This window comes from Lepus europaeus, chromosome 7 (assembly GCF_033115175.1).
Source record: "Lepus europaeus isolate LE1 chromosome 7, mLepTim1.pri, whole genome shotgun sequence".
NCBI lineage: Eukaryota > Metazoa > Chordata > Mammalia > Lagomorpha > Leporidae > Lepus > Lepus europaeus.
This window is the reverse complement of record NC_084833.1, coordinates 61054326-61078468: the sequence shown is the minus strand read 5'-3', so window position 1 is coordinate 61078468 and position 24143 is coordinate 61054326. Positions and strand designations below refer to the sequence as shown.

The 24143-nt window shown below is 38.3% G+C and overlaps 1 protein-coding gene across 1 annotated transcript in view; it reads left to right on the top strand.

Moving 5' to 3' along the window:
* RRM1 (ribonucleotide reductase catalytic subunit M1) overlaps positions 1-23631 on the top strand; it is a 41580-nt gene extending 17949 nt beyond the window's left edge. The window contains exons 5-19 of the mRNA XM_062196605.1: positions 1765-1824; positions 2638-2677; positions 2898-3060; positions 5210-5351; positions 6820-6903; positions 8077-8238; positions 8601-8680; positions 9242-9443; positions 11514-11663; positions 11876-12097; positions 14666-14742; positions 17938-18073; positions 19316-19411; positions 21469-21657; positions 23005-23631. Of these exons, the coding sequence (XP_062052589.1) occupies positions 1765-1824; positions 2638-2677; positions 2898-3060; positions 5210-5351; positions 6820-6903; positions 8077-8238; positions 8601-8680; positions 9242-9443; positions 11514-11663; positions 11876-12097; positions 14666-14742; positions 17938-18073; positions 19316-19411; positions 21469-21657; positions 23005-23193 (1992 nt within the window). The 3' untranslated portion in view covers positions 23194-23631. The remainder of the gene's footprint in view (positions 1-1764; positions 1825-2637; positions 2678-2897; positions 3061-5209; positions 5352-6819; positions 6904-8076; positions 8239-8600; positions 8681-9241; positions 9444-11513; positions 11664-11875; positions 12098-14665; positions 14743-17937; positions 18074-19315; positions 19412-21468; positions 21658-23004) is intronic.
* The last annotated feature ends 512 nt before the right edge of the window (positions 23632-24143 follow it).

Below are 24143 nucleotides of genomic sequence, written 5' to 3'. Positions count from 1 at the left end.
TCTGGTAGAAATTTTTTAATAGGTCTTTTTATAGTAACATGATCATTTTAAAAATTTAAATACAAAAGATATAGGTGAAAACTAGATCTCTTTCCTGTATAAATCCTGATTTTTCTCTCTAGAAGCAACTTTGTTTTATCATTTTGAAATGTGTTTTTCCAGAGTTATTCTGTACATTTGTGTATGTGTATATGTGTGTACATATACCTTCATTGGTGGTTTACTGTCCATATTCTTCTCGCTGATAGTTTTTTCAATTACAAATAGATCTTAGAGATTGTTCTATATTAATTTTTTAGTGAGTATCAATATACCCTGTTCTAACAGCTGCAGAACTTCCATTTCATAGATATATTGTCATTGTATATATTTGTAAGAATTCCTCTAGGGGTGAATATTTGTTCTCCATTTTTTTACAGCAGAAAATGTACTTGCGTGGTAGGGTTTTGCCCATAGATGAATGTATCTGTAAGATAAATTCCTTAAGTGGAATTGCTGAACCAAAGAGTATGTGCATTCAGATTTTTCATAAACATTGCCAAACTGACTTGCAGAAAGGATGGTCAGATGAAATTTTGAAAGATCTTGCTCAGTAATTTAAAAATGACATATACCATTATGCAGAATATTATTAGTATTTTGAAGAACTGGTTCCATTTTTCTTTATTCAAAATGATTATTTGTAGCTGATTGCTTTTGTTTTCCTTTAAATGGCATATAGTCTATAAAAACTTTGCAACAGCGACCAATTTTGCTATAAGCTCTTACTGTCAAAATAGTAGTTTGTTTAAAACCTATTAAAGGACCATAGGTTTTGCAGAGCTTATAATCCTTTTTTTCATTGCTTATCATTTGTTTTTATGCTATTTAAAGTAGGCTGATTTTAAAAATAAGATATATTATTAAATATGTTGTAATAACACTTTTGGCTTAACAACTATCTAAAAATATTATAATGATAATAACATAGTCACTTTTATGCTCATTTCTCTCCCTCTTTATTAAAGATGAATTTTAGGGGCTGGCATTGTGGCGCAGCAAGTTAAGCTACTACCCACGATGCCAGCATCTGGTATGATTACTGGTTCAAGTCCTGGCTGCTTCACCTCTGTTTCATCTCTTTGCTAATGTGCCTCAGAAAAGCAATGGAAGATGGCCTGAGTTCCTGGGCCTCTGACACCCATTTCTGAAGATATGGATGAAGTTCCAGTCCTCTGGCTTCCTCCTATACTAGCCCTGGCCATTGTGGCCATTTGAGGAGTGAACCAATTGTTAGAAGGTCTCTCTGTATCTCCCTCTTTCTCTGTAACTCCTGTTTTGTTTTTAAAATGATGTACCTACTATATACAAAATAGGGAAAGTTTGGAAAATCACATTAAATCACACAGCTTATATTTAAACTTTATTTTTTATATATTTGAAAGGCAAAGTGACAAAGAGAGATCTTGTATCTACTGGTTTGTTCCCCAAATGCCCATAACAGCTGGAGATAGACCAGGCTAAAGCCAGGAGCTTGGAAGTGCAACCAGGTCTACCAGGTGGTAGCAGGGACCCAAGTACTTGGACCATGATCTATCTCCAGGGTGCACATTAGCAAGAATCTGGATCAGAAGTAGAGGCAGGACTCAATCCCAGGCACTATTCAGAATTGCATCTTTTACAGCCTATGTCAATTTTAGTTCTGCAGTCAGGGCTGAAAGATACCAGATTTTGTGAACATAGTCTAATTTTATTCTAACTGTGGGTTCTTTTTCATCCCATCAGCGCCTGAATTCTGCCATTATCTATGACCGGGATTTCTCTTATAATTACTTTGGCTTTAAGGTAAATAATTGCTTTCAAATAAGTGGGGATTCCTCCTTAGATTGGGAAACACAGGGTCTTGTTTATGTTTTGCTGATACAGTTATAAAAGTCATTAAGTTGTTGGAGGTGGAATGCATCTGGGGGCTATAATGAAGCTAAGGTGGTGGTGGCAGTGGTTTAGTTAAGTAAAAGATAGCTTATCCATTTGTAATTTTGAATGTTCCAAACATTTTGGATTACCTGAGGAGTTATACAGATAATTTACCTAAATTATTACATATTACTTGGCTATTATGCAACAACTATTTATTGAGTCCCTATGTGAATATGTATATTATATATATATAATATACATACAGTGTTTTTCTAAGTAAAAATACTTAGGTGATGATACAGTTTAGTGAATGAGAACAGGAATATATATCTCTATATTTCAGTTTCTTCATCTTTAGGATGGGGATAATATAAAATCTCAAGAACAAATTCGGTTGATGATTAAATGAGTATATGTGTTGCTGAGATTAGTGCCTTGTTATAAGCCCTTTATGAGTGTTAGCCATTGTGATAATGATGATGATGGTGAATACCACAGCTTTGGCTGTTACGTGTGTAGAACTGGCTTTTTTAACAAATATTTTCATGCAGTCTTTACCAAAACAAAACTGCCAATTGATAATGTTCCAGACTGAAGCTAGGAAGAGCAAATAGGCTATTATTTTCATTTAAAATTGTACAAAAACTGAGAAGATTTAAACAGATCACTTTATTGTGAGTGATATAGCCATTGTGTCTTTAAAAACTGGAAATGTTTTGTTAATTTCTTTATTTCTAGACACTGGAGAGATCCTATTTGTTGAAGATCAATGGAAAAGGTGAGAAATGAACACAATTGTGTTATATTTTCTATTCATTATATTAGAGTGTTGAGCTATTAGGCATATTTAGAATCTAAGTAACCTTTTGAACTTTAGGTTTAGCTTATGAATAATTGGCCTGCTTATTGGTATAAAGTCTTTCTAATTTGCACTTGATGTTGGCCTTTTTTGATTCAAATACATGTTTCAAATGTGAAAATCCCTCTTTTGTTTCTAGTGGCTGAGAGACCACAACATATGTTGATGAGAGTATCTGTGGGGATTCACAAAGAAGACATTGATGCTGCAATTGAAACCTATAACCTGCTTTCTGAGAGGTGGTTTACTCATGCCTCTCCCACTCTCTTCAATGCTGGCACCAACCGGCCACAACTTTCTAGGTATGTGTGTGTCACCGATAATTGCTTTTAATAGAATTCCTCTCCTACTGATGAAACGTTCAGTAATTTGCACAGCCACCTTGCTTGAGAAATGAGTTGTAAATAATCCAAATATCTGTCAACAGGCACATGGACAAATATTGGTGTACTTGTGCAGTGGAATACTTTAAAGCAATGAAAATGAATGCTAAGGTTACATGTGTCAAAGGAAATGAATCTCTATCATCTACCAGCTCCCCTATGAGAATATTTTTCGCAGCTGTCTTCAGGCCTTAATTAGAAAGCTGAAGCTCTTTTCCCCTTTCTGGTACCTTTGGTTACCTCATTTTGCTATTTCTTTCAGATTGTGAAAGCTTATAGGAGTGTTAGAATCATTTACTGAGTCATTTTCTCAAATCATATTCCATTGTGTCAATTAACATATAATTATGGATGTATATATTACAAGTATCTGTAATCAAATCATTTTAAGGCTTCATAAATTTTTAACATTGTACTTTTAAAAAAAAAAAAGGTTTTATTTATTTATTTATTTGAGAGGCAGAGTCACAGACAGAGAGAGGAAGAAAAAGAGAGAAAGGTCTTCCAGCTGCTGGTTCACTTTCCAAATGGCCACAACAACCTGAGCTGGGCCAATCTGAAGCCAGGAGCCAGGAGCTTCCTCTAGGTCTCCCACGCGGGTGCAGGGGCCTAAGCATTTGAGCCATCTTCCGCTGCCTTCCCAGGCCATTAGCTTAGAGCTGGATCGGAAGAGGAGCAGCCAGAACATGATCTAGCACCTATGTGGGATTCTGGTGCTGCAGGTGGAAGCCTAGCTTACCATGCCACAGTGTCGGCCCCAGTTCATACTTTTGTATAGAAGTTTCTAGTAATGCTTCACTGAGTAGTGCGATGAGTTTTTATTTTTAATCCTTTTGTCCAGTCTTGGAGTTGAGAAGGTTGTTGGTAATGTATGATGTACACTTGAAAAAAAAAGAAAGAAATGGGGGCTGTGGCAAAGCAGATAAAGTCACCTCCTGTAGTGCCAGCATCCCAGTGGACACCAGTTCAAGTCCCAGCTGTTCCACTTCTGATCCAGCACTCTGCTATGGCCTGGAAAAGCAGTAGAAAATGGCCCAAGCCTTTGGGCCCCTGCCACCCATGTGGGGGACTAGAAAGAAGCTCCTGGCTCTTGGGTTCAGATTGGCCTAGCTCTGGCCCTTGTGGCCATTTGGGGAGTGAACCAGAGTATGGAAGACCTCTGTCTCTGCCTCTGCCTGCTGTAACTCTGCCTTTCAAATGAATAAGTAAGTCTTAAAAAAAAAAAAAAAAAAAGGATGTATATGTCGATACTCTTTAAAAAAAATAAAAGTGAACCTCTAGCACAATGTGGAGTTACAAAAAAGTTGTAGACTGATAAATATACAAGTAGAACAATTTTAAATGTGGAACATGTAAAATGCCAAAGTTAAAATGCATGAAAACATTAGGGGATTGTATTTAGACTTACAATGGTAGTGTTTTAGGTTTTGAGGTAGGTGGATATTTGTCCTGTTATTCTCTGTATCTTCTTGAATATATAATATTTCATAGAAAAAAAAATCAATGGATAGACTCCATTTGAGTGATTGAATATTCAAGACAGTGAAGGGATCATTGGTAGAATAAGGTTCCTGAAGGAGAAGCAGGATGAGATCCAAAATGTAAAGGTGTCATCTTTAAAAACACTGCTAGGGAGCTGTCATTGTGGTGAACATTCCAAAGAATTGTTTGACCTTTGGATAGATGTTTCTTTTTTCAGAAGTGTTTCATTTTTCTTGTCTTACCAGAAAGCTGAATTTGCATGCAAGTTGAGAGATAAGGGCATGTTTGCAGGCTGGTGAAATGTGAGCTAATATTTTAGACTTAGCTTAAAGACTTCTTCTCAGGCCTATTATCTAGGGTAGGCAGCAAGATGATTTTTAAATAATATGATTTGCTTACATGTTTCATTGTGTGATTCCAGTAAAGGCCAGTTTTGTTTTCACTTTTCTTTTCCTAAAGCCACTCAGAAACTTTGTAAACTTCAAATCATTCGTTTGCCTAATTTCCTGTTTTAGGATTATATAATCATTTTTGAGCTCCTGCTTCACTGCTTGCTCTAAGTTGTGATTTTTATGTCTCCTTGTAGTTGTTTCCTTCTGAGTATGAAAGATGACAGCATTGAAGGCATTTATGACACTCTAAAGCAGTGTGCATTGATCTCTAAGTCTGCTGGGGGAATTGGTGTTGCTGTGAGTTGTATTCGGGCTACTGGCAGCTACATTGCTGGGGTAAGCTTCTGTCAAATGACTTTTAAAAGAAGAAATTCAAGTCCAAAAGCAAGCAGCTTGTGGTTGGAAGGCATATGCCAGTGTTTGGGAGAACTGGGTCTTTGTTCATTACTATCTGGCTGTGTGATGTCATTTTACTTTTTCTAGTTTTGTTTTTATCTATCTTACTAGATGTTTAAACTAGACTATATTATCTTTAGAATCCATTTTAGCTCATATTTTAGAGTTATAATTTTTTTTAATAATAGTACAAGTTGAACATCCCTTATCTGAAAATCCAAAATCCATAACTTGTCAAGTACCAACATGATACCAAAAGTGGAAACTTCCACACTTGACTTCATGTGACGGGTCACAGTTAAAATAGAGGTACATTGAAAATGTGTAAGATTACTTCTAGGCTGTGTGTATATGAAACAAATGAATTTCATGTTTATACTTGACCCATCTTCAAGATATCTCATGTATGTGTAAATGTTCCAAAAAATGTCAAAAAATCTAAAATCAGAAACACTTCTAGTTCCAAGCATTTTGGATTAGGATATTCAACCTGTAATTCCCATTTATTGTAAACTCCTTTGAATTTCTTTAAATTTAGCTACTCTGATTTTAGATTCTTTTGACCTGTGATTATTATGTCTTAGTGTAAAGAAAAAATGCTGTGAAGTAACTTTGTATGTAATTATAGTTTATTCTACAATATATATTTTTTTAAGATTTAGTTTTATTTATTTGAAAGGCAGATTAACAGAGAGAGAGAGGGAAAGAGAGACCTCCCATCTGCTGATTCACGCCCCAAATGGCTACAATGGCTGGTTCTTGTCAGATTCAAGCCAGGAGCCGGGAGCTTCTTACCCATCTCCCATGTGGGTGCAGGGGCCCAAGTACTTGGGCTTTTCCTAGCCTATTAGCAGGGAGCTGGATCAGAAGTGGAGCAGCTGGGACTTGAGCTGGGATGCTTGTGGTGCAGGCGGTGGCTCTCTACCTGCTATGCCACAGTGCTGGCCGTTCCACAATATTTTGTTGATTTTATGACGGGCATTATGTTTTGAAAGCAGTGGTGGAGGTGGAGGGCAGGTAAAACTTAAAGATTTCCACCTAGAAATGAGGCCCATATGCCTGCAACAGTCCAGACTGTGTTGGGCCAAAACCTAGGTTGAAAAACTCAATCTAGGTCTGCCACATTGTGGCAGGAAACCAGTTAACTTGAGCCATGGCCACTGCCTTCAAGAATGCCTTCCTGCATTAGCAGGAAGCTAGAGTCAGGAGCCAGAGCTAGGTATGGAACCTAGGTCCTCCAAAATGGGGCATAGGTGTCTTAACCACTAGACTAAATGCCTGCGCCTTGGCACCCTTTTTAACGAAAGAATGGAAGACAGTAATATGTTCACTGTGGGCCCTTGTTGTTCTTTTCCTTGCTTAGGCCTCTGTCTCTTCCACATGCTTTTATTCTTGGGCTCTCTTTCAGACAAATGGCAATTCCAACGGTCTTGTACCAATGCTGAGGGTATATAACAACACAGCTCGATATGTGGATCAAGGTGGAAACAAGGTATGCTCTGTTACTTGAAAGTGTGGGGAATCAGAACTAGAAATCTTTAGCCGTGTATATCTATAAGATGATTCAATTACATATAGTTTTTTACTATTTCGCTTTTATTTTTACTTTTAAAATCAACTTCAAGAGGTATAATTTACTTTTAAAGTACACACACTGTAAGTGTGTTGTTTAATCAGTTTTGACAAGTGTATACACTTGTATAAATAATCACACCAATCAAGACAGAACATTTCTGTTACCCCAAAATGTTTGCTCATGAGCCTTTGCTGTCACCCCAACATCCTCCCCCCACCTACACATACTTTATCTGTGGCTTCAGGCAGCCTCTGATCTATCAGCTTTTTTTTTTTTTAAATTTTATTTAAGTTATACAAGTTTCATGTATTTCATACATACAGATTTAGGAACATAGTGATACTTCCCACCCTACCCACCCATGCTCCAACACTTCTTCCTCCTTCCTCTGCTATTCCTACTCTTAATTTTTACAAAGATCTATTTTCAGTTTTCTGTCAGCTTTTTTATGTGCCAGTTCATTTGTAAAGAATTTCTCAGGTAGTAACTCCTGTTAATACCCAATGTTATAAAAGAATTCTATGTTCTAGGTTTTCTTTAAAAAACAAAATCCAAACAACAAAACCCTCTATTCTTCACTATTTTATAGAAGGAATAGTGAAATTAAGAGAATTGGGTTTACACAGTGTTATCAGCAGGATCTTTTGTGAATAAAGTCTGACTTTTATGAACATATAAGCACACTGATCACCTAGTGTAATTTCTCTCTGATAGAGAGACCTTTGATAAGAGCATAGCTTATCTTGTCAAAGTTAGAACAATTTCTTTGGGCTTCACGTGTGTGTCATATAGTATAAAGTAAGCTGGGCTGCAACTGAATAGGCAGTCCAGCTATAGTGAACTTTGCTATTTTGGACAAGTTCATTAATCTTTTTTATTCCACATTTTCTTTATGTCAGTTGTTCCTTTTTACTCCTAGAATGGTAAGAAAAGTATTACAACTTTGCATATGTATAGTACTTTTGTTTTATTTCATTTAATTCAGTAATTGTAGTGATGATCAAAGGAGACAGTATGAAAGAGGTTTGGAAAATGCAAGATTTATTTGTTTCATTCCAATTCTGAAAAGAATGATTTATTTATCATTAGCGTCCTGGAGCATTTGCTATTTACCTGGAGCCTTGGCATTTAGATATCTTTGAGTTCCTTGATTTAAAGAAGAACACAGGAAAGGAAGAACAGCGTGCCAGGGATCTTTTCTTTGCTCTTTGGATTCCAGATCTCTTCATGAAACGAGTGGAGACTAATCAGGTGAGAGAATAGGTACTTATTGGGAATAGCAACTTGATTTATGTGTGATGCTTCTTTTATGTCGTCATCTGAAGTCATGCTTAGGATGGTCATGTTGCAGAAGGCATTCTGAACAAATTAAAGAGTTACTGTGCCTGACCTCTTGTGTTTCCATTCTGAAAAGTGGATGCTATCTAACCTAATGTTGAAAAGGTCATATACAAACAGACAAAGTTGGATGTTTGGGCCTGAACCCAAAATGATTATTTGTATAGAAAATTTCTGAGAGCCTACAAAAGCCACCTTATCTTTAGAGTGTTTCTAAGGTATTATGGTGCATTATTTCAAATTTCTTGTGGGTGGTGCTTTTCTTCCCTTTGTAGGACTGGTCCTTGATGTGTCCAAATGAGTGTCCTGGTTTGGATGAAGTTTGGGGAGAGGAATTTGAGAAACTCTATGAAAGGTATGGGAAAAATATGGAAGTAATGTTTTAACCATGGCTTCTCTTTTATTTGGGGCATCCAAATACCAAAAGTATGTAATACATTAACTCATTTCTAGGAATCTTCAGAAGGATCTAAGAGAGAATATTAATTATTTTAATTTTGGTCATGATTACTTCCTGACTCTTCAACATTGGCTTCTGCTTTCTTTCTTAAAACTTTGGGACATGTAAATAAATAGGTGCTTGGGCTTTTAAATTGATTCTTATAAAAGTAAAGATGAAGACTTTCAGAGCTCTTATTTTGCTCTCCCATATAGCACTTTTGATAAAGTAAATTACACTTTATATTAATACAGGGATCGTGAGCAATTAGGACACACATATCAGTAGTTAATTAAAATTAGCACAGTATTAAAGTGCTTTACTTTTTATTATGAAAAGTATTATTGATTTGGTGGGATTGGGGTGGAAGGGGTCTAAGAGTTTTCACAATTTTATGTTTTACTATCTTTGTTCAAACTGTCTGCAATGAAGATTTTCCTAGGGAATAAGTATTAAAATATTAACTTTGCCTTTCAGTTATGAGAAACAGGGTCGTGTCCGCAAAGTTGTAAAAGCTCAACAGCTTTGGTATGCCATCATTGAGTCTCAGACAGAGACAGGTACCCCTTACATGCTCTACAAAGATTCCTGTAATCGGAAGAGCAACCAGCAGAACCTTGGAACCATCAAGTGCAGCAACCTGTGCACAGAAGTAGTAGAATATACCAGCAAAGATGAGGTGGGTAGAAAAAGTTCTGCCTTCAGTGCCAAGGTAGAGATCTTAGGCAACTATTGTTTGGGAATCCCCCAATTGATTTCATCAAGAGAGTGAAGGGAGTTTTCATAGTTTGATGTTAGCAGAAGAGAGCTAAAATAGATTACAAAGGAAGAAAGACATGTGATCCATAGCTGTAAATATTTTTTAATCTAAGCTATGTAGGAAAAACTCAGCTTTTTTTTATATACACATCATTATAACAATATTTATTTGGGAAAAATAGCAATATATTGTTGTGGTAGTTTAGGTGAAACACAGAATACGTTGGGATGCTCTTTCAGTTTAAAGTATGTAAGCACGCAGGGAATCCTTTCTGTGAATGGTGCGATAAAATTCTAACACAGAGTCAAGGCTAGACATGGAGCATGGATTTTTTTTTTTTTTTTTTAATTGGTTTAGGAAAAAGCTTTCCTTTTGGGAAATGATAGACCAGAGAGGACTAGGTTTTGTGCAAAGCACATCAAGTTAAGTTTGTTTTGATGATGCAAACAAATTAAAGCTTGGTATAGAAATGGCTATGGCTGGAAGAAAAGAGACAGAGGTATAAGCTGGCAAGTCACAGAGGTAGGAAGCTCTTATATTTTTCTGATAGGAAAAATATCAAAATGGTAAGATGAGGGGGATGATTCTTGCTTTTGATTATAGTGTCTTAGTGTAAGAAGAGGTTAGAGGCTAGCCTAAAGAGAATGTTGTAGTAGTTGGATGGCAGGCTGCTTGGATATTTGGTGTAACTATGGAAAGCAGGAAAGAGCAGATCTCCAATTTTAGGACCTTACAAATGTAAAGTCAGGAAGTAAATAGGAAGTAAATTGAATATACTGCTAAGGTTGAAGTTTAATTCAAAATTTATTGAGCACCAGCCGTATGTAAAACACCATACTAAGTGCTCTGGTATTGTCAGTGAATATGGCTTAGTTGCTACATTCTAGAAACTTGTAATTTACATGGAAGGAAATAACTTATATGCAAGTAAGGGTAGAATGACCCTTTTTAAACAATCTGATCATGTCATTTGTCTGTACAAAGTTCCTCTTTTGCTTGCCAAACTATGCAGAGTTCTTTTTAAAAATGGAGATACAATATAAGATATATATATGATATAATATAAAATAAAATTCATCCTTTTTATTATTTTTTTTCTTTTTGCTTTTCATCCTTTTTAAAATATTCAGTTCACCTACCACCCCTTAAAGATATCCATATAAAGATTTTATTTATTTATTTGAAAGAGTAACAGAGAGAGGGAGATACTGAGAGATTTTCTGTCTACTGGTTTACTCCTTAGATGGCCACAGTAGCTAGGGCTGGGCCAGGCCAAAGCCCGGAGCCAGGAGCTTCATCCGAGTACCCCATGGGGGTGGCAGGGCCCAAACACTTGGGGGATCTTCGGCTGCTTTTCCCAGGCCATTAGCAGGGAGCTAGTTTGGAAGTGGAGCAGCCGGGACATGAACTGTGCTCATATGGGATGCCAGCATCACACGTGGTGGCTTTACCTGCTACATCACAACTCTGGCCCCCACTGATACTTGTTCTGACTCAACATATGCAACTAGGTTTTGAAGAGAGACAATCAGTGGGATTTAGAAATGGACTAATAAGGGATGAAGAGGGAGAAATCAAATTTAAAAAATTAAAAATTATAATTTCTGAGGGTGTTAGAATATGGTGCTGTCATTGACATGGTGAGAAATCAAACTTGTGGGGCTGGCGTTGTGGTATAACAGGTAGGCTGCCGCTCTCCCTGCTGGCATACCATGAGTGCTGGTTCAAGTCCTGGCTGCTCCACTTCTGGTCCAGCTCCCTGCTGATGTACCTGGGAAAGCAGCAGAAGATAGCCCAAGCCCTTAGGTCCCTGCACCCACTTAGGACACCTGAATAATAATGCTGAACTAACAGATAGATATTCTCCCTCTATTTCTCCCTCTCTTTCTGTAACTCTGCCTTTCAAATGAATCTTTTCCAAAAAAAAAAGAAAGAAAGAAAGAAAGAAATCAAACTTGTGATTCCTGACTCTTTCCCTTTGCATTCCAGGTTGCGGTTTGTAACTTGGCTTCCCTGGCCTTGAATATGTACGTCACACCAGAGCACACGTATGACTTTAAGAAGTTGGCTGAAGTTACTAAAGTTATTGTCCGAAACTTGAATAAAATTATTGATATAAATTACTATCCTGTCCCAGAGGTATGAATAGATTTCTCTGTTTATTAATAACTTTTGAAATTCAAGATGGAAGGAATTTATCCTGGTCTGCATTGTCATTTAAATGGTTATCGTTGGAATTGTGTGAGAAAACTGAAGTAGGGGGAAATATGTGTTTTTAGTGTAGAATGTTGCTTTTTCTCTTCCATAATTCAACAGATATTCTGTTTTTCTTTAAATCTGTTGGCACAAAGGCCTGCTTATCAAATAAACGCCATCGTCCCATTGGAATTGGAGTACAAGGTCTGGCAGATGCTTTTATTCTGATGAGATATCCTTTTGAGAGTCCAGAGGCCCAATTGTTGAATAAACAAATCTTTGAAACTATTTATTATGGAGCCTTGGAAGCCAGCTGTGACCTAGCCAAGGAGCATGGCCCATATGAAACCTATGAGGGCTGTCCAGTAAGCAAAGGAGTAAGTATATGGATGAAATGTCCTTTTACTTGTGAGTACCCATTGTGAGCTGAATGGTAGTTCCCCAAAGGATATATCCACATCCTAGTCCCTATAATCTGTGATTGTCACTTACGTGGTTCAAAAAAGGGTCTCTGCAGATATAATTGAGATGTTGAGATGAAGAGATCATCCTGAATTATCTAGGTGGATTCTAAATCTATTGACAGTTGTCCTGTAAGGGAGACATAAACAAAAGAGAAGGAATGTGGAGGGAGAAATCCGAGTGATGCAGGCAAGCCCAGAAATGCTGATTGTCACTGGACACTAGAAGAGGCAATGAACAGAACCTCCTCTAGTGCCTCTGCAGGAAGTGTAGCCCCTCCCAACAGGTTTTTGAGTTCCTAGTCTCCAGAACTATGAAAGAATAAAATTTTAAAAAAATATTTATTGGAGCCTGTGCTGTGTGCAGCAGGTTAAAGCCCTGGCCTGAAGCGCTGGCATCCCATATGGGCACTGGTTCTGGTCCCGGCTGCTCCTCTTCTGATCCAGCTCTCTACTATGGCTGGGATGGCAGTAGAGGATTGCCTGGGTCCTTGGGCCCCTGCACCCACATGGGAGACCCGGAAGAAGCTCCTGGCTCCTGGCTTTGGATTAGCGCAGCTCCTGCCATTGTGGCTATCTGGGGAGTGAACCAGCAGATGGAGGACCTCTCTCTCTGTCTCTACCTCTCTCTGTAACTCTGTCTTTCAAATAAATAAAATAAATCTTAAATAAATAAAACCATCAAACAAAAATATTTATTTATTTATTTGGAAGTCAGAGAGAGAGAGAGCACTTCCATCTGCTGGTTTACTCCCCAGGTAACCCAACGGCCAGAGCTGGGCCAGGTTGAAGCCAGGAGCTTCATTTCGGTGTCTCACGTGGGTATCAGGGGCCCAAGTACTTGGGCCATCATTTTGTTGCTTTTCCCAGGCCATTAGCAGGGAGATGGGTGGAAGTTGGGATGGTTGTGTTGCAGGCAGCAGCATTACCCACTTATGCCCCAACACTGGCCTTTACATTTGGTTATTTTAAGCTCCAAAGTATATGGTAATTTGTTCCACCAGCCATGAGAAACTTCGGTACCTTTATCCTCTGGTGTAAAAATGATACTCTTAATTTTTAAAATTTAGAAGTGGTCACTGCAGAAATAACAAGAGAAATGCTGCCTGCATTAGTTTTTTTTTTTTTTTTTTTAAATTTTTGACAGGCAGAGTGGACAGTGAGAGAGAGGCAGAGAGAAAGGTCTTCCTTTTGCCGTTGGTTCACCCTCCAGTGGCCGCCACGGCTGGCGTGCTGCGGCCAGCATACCGCACTGATCCGAAGGCAGGAGCCAGGTGCTTCTCCTGGTCTCCCATGTGGGTGCAGGGCCCAAGGACTTGGGCCATCCTCCACTGCACTCCCTGGCCACAGCAGAGAGCTGGCCTGGAAGAGGGACAACCGGGACAGAATCCGGTGCCCCGACCAGGACTAGAACCCGGTGTGCCGGCGCTGCAAGGTGGAGGATTAGCCTAGTGTGCCGCGGCGCCGGCCGCATTAGTTTTTTATTGCTAAATTTAGTGGATTATAAAAACATGCATGTATTATCTCACAGTTTTCCTGGGTCAGTAGTTCAGGCTTGGCTTAGCTGACCGTCTTCTTTGGGTTTCATGAAGCTGTGGTGAAGATCTTGGTAGGGGCTGTGGTCTCATCTATGGCTCAGGGTCCTCTTTCAAACTTATTTGGCTGTTGGCAGAATTCATTTTGTAGCTCTGAAACCTATGGCATCTTGCTTCTTCAAGACCAATGGGAGAGACAATCTAAAGAATCCTTCTGAGTGCTTTTATTAAGTTAGGTCTACCTTAGATAATTTTCTTTTTGTTTAGCTCAAAATGAACTGATTTGCAACCTTAATTGCACATTGCAAAAACTCTTTACCTGTTCTATAATCCTGAACATTCATCATATTCCCAGATGTCTACTCAAGTAGAGGGAGTTGTACATGGCCAGTGTACTAGGGGGAGGTATCTGGGTATGAATATTAGCACTCTGCCCTCCATACCACCTTTATTATCAGTAGTATCAATAGGATTCCCTGCTACATAAAAAATGTTCATTTAGCTCTGATGTTCTGCTGATACTTCAGAAATAAAATGTGTGGTGTTTGTAAATAGGTGATTTTAGCTGAGTTAAAAAGATCAAGGAACAGGTTAAGGCAGTAAAGAAAGATAAGGTCAGAGTGAACTGTTCATGTAAAAGAGAGAATGCATCTCAGCAACAAGTATTCATGAACATTGGATTTCCTAGTTTGTAGCTATGATGTGGGTTCTCTGAGAAGACTCAGCAGAAATGTGTGGAAGAGAAGGCCTTAGCCAGTTTTTTTAATCCTGTTTCTGATCAGTATGACTACATGGAGGTTTGTCCAGGAAAATCTGTGGACTTTGTATTCCTCACACAAATTGACTAGAAGAAAGCCATGTTGGGATGACATGACAGTGGGCCATTTGTTTTGTTCTTGTTTTAAATTGTCATAGAGTGATGTCACAAATTTGGCATTTTATTTCTTAGATTCTTCAGTATGATATGTGGAATGTTACTCCCACAGATCTTTGGGACTGGAAACTTCTTAAGGAGAAGATTGCAAAGTAAGTAGAGAGATTTAAAGTAGCTTCAAAGACAGGAGGGTTTGAGTTCTCCTTTGGCTCTTCAGAAAATAGACTTAACATTTTAACTTTTGAAACTAATTTTTTCTCCTCCTCTTTCAAATGGACCAAAATGACCTACCTCAGAGCTATTTTTGGAAAAATACTTCATAAGATTTTGTATAGTAATCTGCAAGTTGCTTACCATAGTGAAAACAGCTGATTTAGGGGCTTAAAGTCTAGATTAGATAATTCTTTTCCTCAATAAGCCTTTATTTTTCCAAATATTCTTGATCTCTTAATGTTTTTCATTATTTTATTTATTACCTAGCCACATAGGCCTTATACATGGCTTCTGTTTGAATTGATTGTCATAGCAATTTAGGGATTTTGGAGGGTAATGTATTAACTCTGTGTGAAAGATTTAGAAGTTAGTCTTTTCAGGCTATTTTTTTTTTTTTTAAGATTAATTTTATTTATTTGAAAGACAGAGTTACAGAGAGAGGTAGAGACAGAGAGAGAGAGGCCTTCCATCTGCCGGTTCACTCCCCAGATGGCCGCAATGGCCAGAGCTGTGCTGATCCGAAAACAGGAGCCAGGAGCTTTTTCCTGGTCTCTCACATGGGTGCAGGGGCCCAAGGACCTGGGCCATCTTCTACTGCTATCCCAGGCCATAGTAGAGAGCTGGATTGGAAGAGGAGCAGCTGGGACCAGAACTGGTGACCATATGGGATGCTGGCACTTCAGGCCCTGCAGGGCTTTAACCCACTACACCACAGCACTGGCCTCATGCAGGCTTTTTAAGCTAAAGAGCGTACGAGGTTTGAGGGCAGACAGGATGTTTTGCTGAGCAAATAATGAAACCAGTGTTTTCCTTTTCTGTCATTGAGTTTGACATCTACGAATAATTACTTTCCTTAAAGATTGTTTCTGTTAATTTAATAATACACCTTAGAAAGTTTAGGAAAATACACATGGGAAGAGGAGGAGAATGAATACTTTTCTGATACCACCACACCTGAACACCTGATTGCATCTTGGTGTTTGTCAGCCTTCACAGTTTCTTATTAGGGTGTATGTATGTGCATATTACATGCAAATTCAACTTTAACAAAAAAGGATCTGTACTGCATTTTATATGTGAAATGTTTATTTTATTTTCATAAGTCTTTAAAAAAAATTCTTCCATCCACTGGTTCACTCACCAAATGCCCATAGTAGCCAGGCCCAGAACTCCATCTGGTCTGAGTCACCCATGTAGTGGCAGGGGCCTGAGTACTTGAGCCATCACCTGTGCCTCCCAGGATACACAGTAGCAGGAAACTGGATCAGGACACAGACACAGCACTTTGATATGGGATGCAGGTGTCCCAAGCAGCATGATCCACTGTGCCAAAATGCCCACCCCCATGACTTTTTGAATTTAAAAATTAATATATTAATTATATTTATTCATTCATTATATTCACTCATTGTTAGTAGAGTTTAAATTCTATGCCCTTCTTCATAATCTCTGCCCGCCACTTGTCCCACAAAACAAACAAAAAACTAACCCAGTGTTTTTCCCAATGATGAACCTTGTTAGTAGTGTATGTTTCTCTAGACTTTATGCAGAACATTTACAGATAAATTGAAACACACATTTGATTTATCACAACATTTTCCTGTCTGTAGACAGAAGATGTTGCTATTTTACAGATGAGGAATTATAGCTGGTGGTTTGCTTGAGGCCTCACAACTAGAAAGTGACAATGTGAGGTTGAGAACCCAGTTGTACAAACTCTGTCAAGACCTCTGGCTCTGTTCTAAGCAGTATATGAATCCATAGGTAGAAAATAGGAAAAACATATTGTTTGTATGTAGTCTCAAGAACCTAAGACTAAGTGAAGTAAGATATATGAAGTAAAATGTAATAAAGGTACAGGTTTTAGAAAATGTTTTCAGAGCAATAATTTGTATTTGATACTTGTGTTTATTGCCTGTCTGGTCAGAAAAGATGTTACAGAATTGGAATCTCTTAGGCTGAGCTTTGAAGAATCAGCTTGGAGCAGTGTGAAAATTTCTGTGTGAATATAGTATATTCTTTGCTAAGAACTCTTTTTGGCACTATTCAAAAGACGTTAACCTTCTAGGAACTTACAATTGTAAATAATAGATATAATAGATGAAGTCAAGAGTATATGAGGGTACTTCAAAAAGTATATGGACAATAGAATTAGAAGATAAGTTTATTTTGGTGCAAAAAGTTTGAAATTTATGCATAGTTTTCATAGTATGGATTTTCATAATCTTTGAAGACCCCTGGTATCATGAATTTCAAATTTTTTTGCATCAAAACTAACTTTAATTCCATTGTCTGTAAATTTTTTGAAGTACCCTCATACTATGATTTTTCCCTTTTCATAATATAATAGAGAATGAGAATTGTAGTGATATGTCTTAATTTAACCACTTTCGCATTATTTTTACTGAAGAGGCCTAGTTCAGTGATTCATATAGGCACTTAGAAGAGTGAGGGTTGAACTAGATACCTTGGAACAGGCAGGGAACTCTTCAGCAGTGATTCGAGTATTTCTCTGTGCAAAATATTGTATCCAGTGTTGTGAATCCTATGTGCTATAGTGCAAGTAGTATAAATTGTTACGTGGTTAGGATCGCTAGCAGTTAACATGTTGCTAATTCTGTGTAGGAGTCAGGCATTTAAGAAAGGGGTGAGCTGCAGCATTCATACTGGGGCCTTGCATCCCTATAGGAATTGTTTTTATTTTAAGATTTATTTATTTTATTTGAAAGGCAGAGAGAGACACAGAGACAGACAGGTCTTCCATCAGCTGGTTCACTCCCCAGATGGCTGATCCAAAGCCTGGAGCCAGGAGCATCCTCTGGGTCCCCCATGTGGGTCCAGAGGCCCAAACACTTGGGCCATCTTCTACTGCTTTCTCAGGCCATAGCAGAGGGCTGGATCAGAAGTGGAACAGCCTGGACTTGAACTGGCGTCTATATGGGATGCTGGCACTATAGGCAGCAATTTAACCTGCTAAGCCACAGCGCTGGCTCCTCCCTATAGGAATTTAATTCAGAAGTCAACATAAGAGTTATAGCATATATTCATGGTGTTACTCCCAGTGACTTTAAGTAACTGCCTCCCTGGTTGATTGTAGCTTTAGAACAAGCAACTAACAATCTCCTTATCCTTAGGTATGGTATAAGAAACAGTTTACTTCTTGCCCCGATGCCAACTGCTTCAACTGCTCAGATCCTGGGGAATAATGAATCCATTGAACCGTACACTAGCAACATCTATACTCGCAGAGTCTTGTCAGGAGAATTTCAGGTGAGAAGTTCACAACCAGATTGACAGGGAGATCTTTCAAAAGCTTAATGTTGGGCATAAATGCTCACTCATTTTTTACTTTTAAAACTTTTCTTACTTTGGGACAAAACTTTGAAAAGAGAGTCATCTTTGTCTCTAATATTGTTCTGTTATTTCAGCACATAATAGACATTTAATAAATATCTGTTGAAAGAATAAAAGGGGGTTCAATATGAAAGTACCTTGTTGATATTAGAGTTCATGTGATATTTAACCATTATATAATCAGTGATTCCTGTGGCCTCTGATGATTGATTTGGGGTATATGGAAGTACTATCTAAGATAGTGATTCTCAGACTTGATTACCACCTTGAATTTCTGGTGAAATTCACTAATTTAGAGATTTTTTCATTTATGAATTTCCAGGTATCCTGAAAAAAGGATCACTAATTTAGAGATTTTCATTTATGATTTTCCAGATATCCTAAAGTAAAATTTTATAAGATTTTGGGAAGATATATTTCTAAATTACTTGTTTATTTTTGAATTTGAGAGACAGAGAGTCAGATAAATAGAGAGAGTGTCCCTTTGCTGGTTCACTCCTTAAGTGCCCTGAAAACTATCTAAGACCAGGAGCCAGGAACTCAATGCAGGTTTCCCACAAGCGTGAGAAACCCAGTTACTTGAGCCATCACTTCTGCCTGTCTAACAGAGACTGTATGAGCAGGAAGCTGGAATCAAGAGCTAGAGTAGGGTTTTGAACTCAAGTGTGAGATGCCAACTCTTAACTAGTGTCTTAACTGTGAGACTAAACTCTGACTCCTGTAATTTTTTTTAACTTAAATATTTATTTTATCTTTACTTAGAAATAACAAAGAATTAATCCATATAGATTTACCCAGTTTAGGTAAATGTCATATTTCTTATTGTAATTAAGTTTCTTCCAGCTTTATTGCGGTATAGTTGACAAAAATTGTATATATCCAAGATGTACAATGTGATGTTTTAATATTAATATATACAGACATTATATAGTATTTACCACAATATATTGTTTAATAACAGATGTTAGGATTTTAAATGAATATAGCTTTCATTTGATGAGATGGGATTCTGAGTTTATAAAAAATGAATTTACTAAGCAATCTAATGTTAAGTAATTCTTCGGTGATCTTATTTATGTAAAGCTCCAGGCCTGTGAATCTGTGTGAACCCTGTCATTGTTATTTATTTCTTTATATCTTTTCTGCTTTTCCATTCAGATTGTAAATCCTCACTTATTGAAAGATCTTACTGAGAGGGGCTTGTGGAATGAAGAGATGAAAAACCAGATTATTGCGTGCAATGGCTCTATCCAGGTATAGCAAGAAAATGAAGTGTGCTTTTTTTCCCTTTTTTTAGATTTATTCATTTATTTTAAAGGCAGAGTTATAGAGAGAGGGAGAGACAAAGAGACATTATCCATCCACTGGTTCACTCCCCAAGTGGCTGCAATGGTCAGAGCTGGGTTGATCTGAAGCCAGGAGCTTCCTCTGGGTCTGCCATGTGGGTGCAGGGGCCCAAACATTTCGGCCATCTTTGCAGCTTTCCCAGGTACATTAGCAGGGAGCTGGGTTGGAAGTGGAGCCACATGGTAGCACCACAGGCATCAGCTTTACCTCCTACACCACAGCAACAGCCCATGAAGTGTGCTCTTCAGGAGCTGAGTTGGACATTGTGGTGCCTCCTCACTTATCCCAGAAAATGGAGAGGGGGAAAAAAATGGCTATTCATTATGGATCTGTAGGCTGTGATTCATGTAGCTCTGTTTACCTTTGCGTTGGTGTGCTAGGATTATACACCTCTTACACAGGTCTTGTGCAAGAATGTAAAGCAGTGGTTCCCAACATGTCTGCATAATTGGGGAACTTTGAAAATCCTGAAATTTAGATTGTATTCCTTGCCACCTAAGAATGTCTGAAAGTGGGAGCCAGACATTATCAATATATTTTAAAGTTTCCTTAGGTGATTTAAAAGTATATCAAAATTTGGGGGCCACTGAAGTTAGAGAGTTAAACTTAATTTAATTTTTTTTTTTTTTTTGACAGGCAGAGTGGACAGTGAGAGAGAGACAGAGAGAAAGGTCTTCCTTTTTTTGCCGTTGGTTCACCCTCCAATGGCTGCCGCGGTAGCGCGCTGCAGCCGGCGCACCGCGCTGATCCGATGGCAGGAGCCAGGTGCTTCTCCTGGTCTCCCATGGGGTGCAGGGCCCAAGGGCTTGGGCCATCCTCCACTGCACTCCCTGGCCACAGCAGAGAGCTGGCCTGGAAGAGGGGCAACCGGGACAGGATCGGTGCCCCGACCGGGACTAGAACCCGGTGTGCCGGCGCCGCAAGGCGGAGGATTAGCCTAGTGAGCCGCGGCGCCGGCCTAGAGTTAAACTTAAGTTAAAAGTATGATAGAGGCTGAGGACTATAATCCAAAAGACAGAATCACAAATAATATTTAATAATCAAATGAAGTTGAGGTTGAACAAACGTTCATTTGTAGATAGAAGCATAGGCTAAACATTGGTGTACTTGGCAACATAGAGTCCTGTAACATTTCTGTATTTGATGACAAAAGCTGTAGCATTATCTAGTCTTTTTTTTAAGGTTTATTTTTTTTAAAAGACTTATTTATTTATTTGATAGAGTTACACAGAGATAAGGAGATGCAGAGAGAGAGAGAGGACTTCCAACTGCTGGTTCAATCCTCAAATGGCCACATTGGCCAGACCAGGGCTGATCCAAAGCCAGGAGCCAGGAGCTTCTTCCAGGTCTCCCACACGGTGCAGGACCCAAGCATTTGAGCCATCTTGCTGCTTTCCCAGGTCATAGCAAGGAGCTGAATCGAAGTGGAGCAGCTGAGACTTGAACCAGTGCCCATATAGGATAGAGGCACTGCAGGCAGTGGCTTTACCTGCTACACCCACAGCACAGGACCCTAGTCTGTGTGTTTTCAGGTTAACCATGACCTAAGAAAACCTGATTTCTTTGGGCACAAGTGGAGTTTGTAAAGTCCTGTCTTTAAGTGGGCTTGCCTCATTTTCCCCCTGATTATGTCCCTGTGAGTTACAGTCCTGATTATTTGTGTATTTTGCAAAACTCAAGGGTAACTTATGCTGCTTAGCTGTTACTTTTCTTTCCTTTCTTAATAATGAATAATGAATGTTTTGATCATAAGCCAATTATAGAGGGATGCTTAAATTACTACCACCAGACTGATATTTGGTTACTCAGATGGGGTTTTGTTGGACTTTTATTGGCAAACTTGGCAAGATCATGTATGATAGAGTCAGATTTGGCAGACAGACTAGACCCTTGTATCACTATTCTGCTAATCATACTGCTTTCCTGAAGTGGAGTAGAATAAATATTTGGTTTCCTTTCTTTAGAGCATACCAGAAATTCCTGATGACCTGAAGCAACTTTATAAGACTGTATGGGAAATCTCTCAGAAAACTGTCCTCAAGATGGCAGCTGAGAGAGGTGCTTTCATTGATCAAAGCCAGTCTTTGAACATCCATATTGCTGAGCCTAACTATGGCAAACTCACTAGTATGCACTTCTATGGCTGGAAGCAGGTTTGTAGAGGAAATCAAGGGTTAATTGTCAACCTGGGATATTTTGGAATTGGAACAGTTTTATGTTCTAGTTACCTGTTAAATATTGTCATCTAGAAGTTTTTCTTTGACTTAAAATTCAATGTGTTAATACCAACCTATCATTTTTGTTAAGATCAGACTCTTGCTTTAGCTTTTCTGGTTTCTGTTAGTATTATTTAATCCTAGGTTTAGACACTTAAAGTTATATATGATCCTCTCTTTCTTTACTCTCCATGCAGTTACTTACTAAGTTGAGTTGGTTGTTCCTTTGTACTGTTTCTTTCTTCTCTTTTTAAAGATTTATTTATTTATTTGAAAGGCAGAGTTACAGAGAGGCAGAGCAAAGAGAGAGGTTTTCCATCCTCTGGTTTACTCCCCAGATGGCCGCAATGGCCAGAGCTGGGCCAGTCCGAAGCCAGGAGCCAGGAGCTTCTTCTGGATCTCCAGTGTGGGTATAGGGGCCCAAGGACTTGGCCATCTTCTGCTGCTTTCCCAGGCCATAGCACAGGGCTGAATCGGGAGAGGAGCAGCTGGGTCTCGAACCGGCACCCATATGGGATGCCGGCACTCTAGGCGGTAGCTTTACCTGCTCCGCCACAGTGCCAGCCCCTGTACTGTTTGTTCAGATTATTCATTCCTATTCTGTCAGTATTAACTGATCTCTTTGCTATATTAACTTTTCAGGTTGTTTTCTGCAATAAATCCCTAAAATAAAACGTTGTACATATTTGCTATTTCTCAGCATCCAGTGTTTCCTCACTTTATCTACAGTGTAAAGGCCAAGTTACTTAACCTAGTCATCACCAACTTCAGAGTCCTGGGATTTTAGATTGTATTCCTCTTCTGTAGCCATGTGATGAATATTGATGTAGAATTATAAATCTTTAAAAAAATTAACATGTGTATATAAAACATCTACCATGTGCCAGGCCTGGGTACACTGAAGAGAAGGTGATGATTCTTATCCTTGAAATAGTCATAGTCTAGTGTTACACAGAGACACAGTCTAACCCTGTAAATAGTTAAACAATTTAAGGCAGACATTAAGGCAATAGTCTTGGGCAAACTCGGAAGTCATACGCATACAAATAAAGATGAGAACAAAAATACTTGACTTTTCCAAAGAGATAAACATGTTTTAGGGGTGAAAAGAACAGATCATAAGCTATCCAACTATCTAAGCATTTTTGAGAGTATTTCCTAGAAGAGCTGGAATTGTACATTCAGAAAATAATTTGACCCGATTTATGGGAATGTCTTCTAAACATTAGTGTTGCATATCTAGAGTTTTCACAAATCTAATATTTGTATTTACTTCACTTGTAGGGTTTGAAGACTGGGATGTATTATTTAAGGACAAGACCAGCAGCTAATCCAATCCAGTTCACGCTAAATAAAGAGAAACTCAAAGATAAGGAAAAAGCATCCAAAGAGGAAGAAGAGAAGGAGAGGAACACAGCAGCTATGGTGTGCTCTTTGGAGAATAGAGATGAGTGTCTGATGTGTGGATCCTGAGGAAAGGCACAAAAAAGACCAGTATGTGTTTGATAGCCAAGCTACTTCTTGAGCATAAATAGGCATAGTAGATTTGCTTGAGGTGGTAAGGTGTTGGTGGGCCTTATTACAGCAAAAAGAATAATTGATTTAAAGTACTGTTTCTACATAGGATGAAGGTAATGATTTAAAAAAAAAATTGACGTATCAGGAATCAAACTAGAAGTTTTAGGTATGCGAAAGAAGTCATCTTGCAAATAGAGAATAAGTAAGTAAGGTTTCATCACTCCTCCAGCACTACTTTTCTGATGAGTTCCATTTTGGTAAGAAGACTTAGTTTTGCAACTTTGGCGAGTCCTTAGAATCAAAACTGAGTATAAACCGTGAGAGGCACTGATAAGACCTTTATCTGTTATAAGGTCCCATAGGTAATTCTGAAATAAAGATAAACATTTCTAATTGGTTGTGTGAGATTAATTTTGTCACTTGTTTTTTTATATATGTCAAATTTGAAAAAAAAATTTCTGTTCTTTTGATGTTCAGGGAAGAAATTTTAAGACAGATGTCTATTTTTGCTGCTCTTGCAGAATATAGGAAGTTTTAGCTGGAGCAATTGGACAAGAAAAAGAAATAAAAGGCATACAATTAGGCGAGGAGATTATACCTGTTTGTTGCTGACATGGATCTGTAGAAGTACCAAAATATTCCACTAAGGGACTATTAGAACTGATAAACAAATTATTGAAGTTGCAGGATACAAAAATCACAGCAGTCACTATTTTTATATACCAAGAACTAACTTGCTGAGAAAGAATGTTAAGAGCAATCCCATTCACAATTGCTACCCCCAAAAATACCTTGGGTACATTTAAACAGCGACGTGAAAGACCTCTAAATGAAAAGTACAAAACACTGATGAAAGAAATTGAAGACCTCCCATGTTCATGAATTGGAAGAATTAATATTATTAA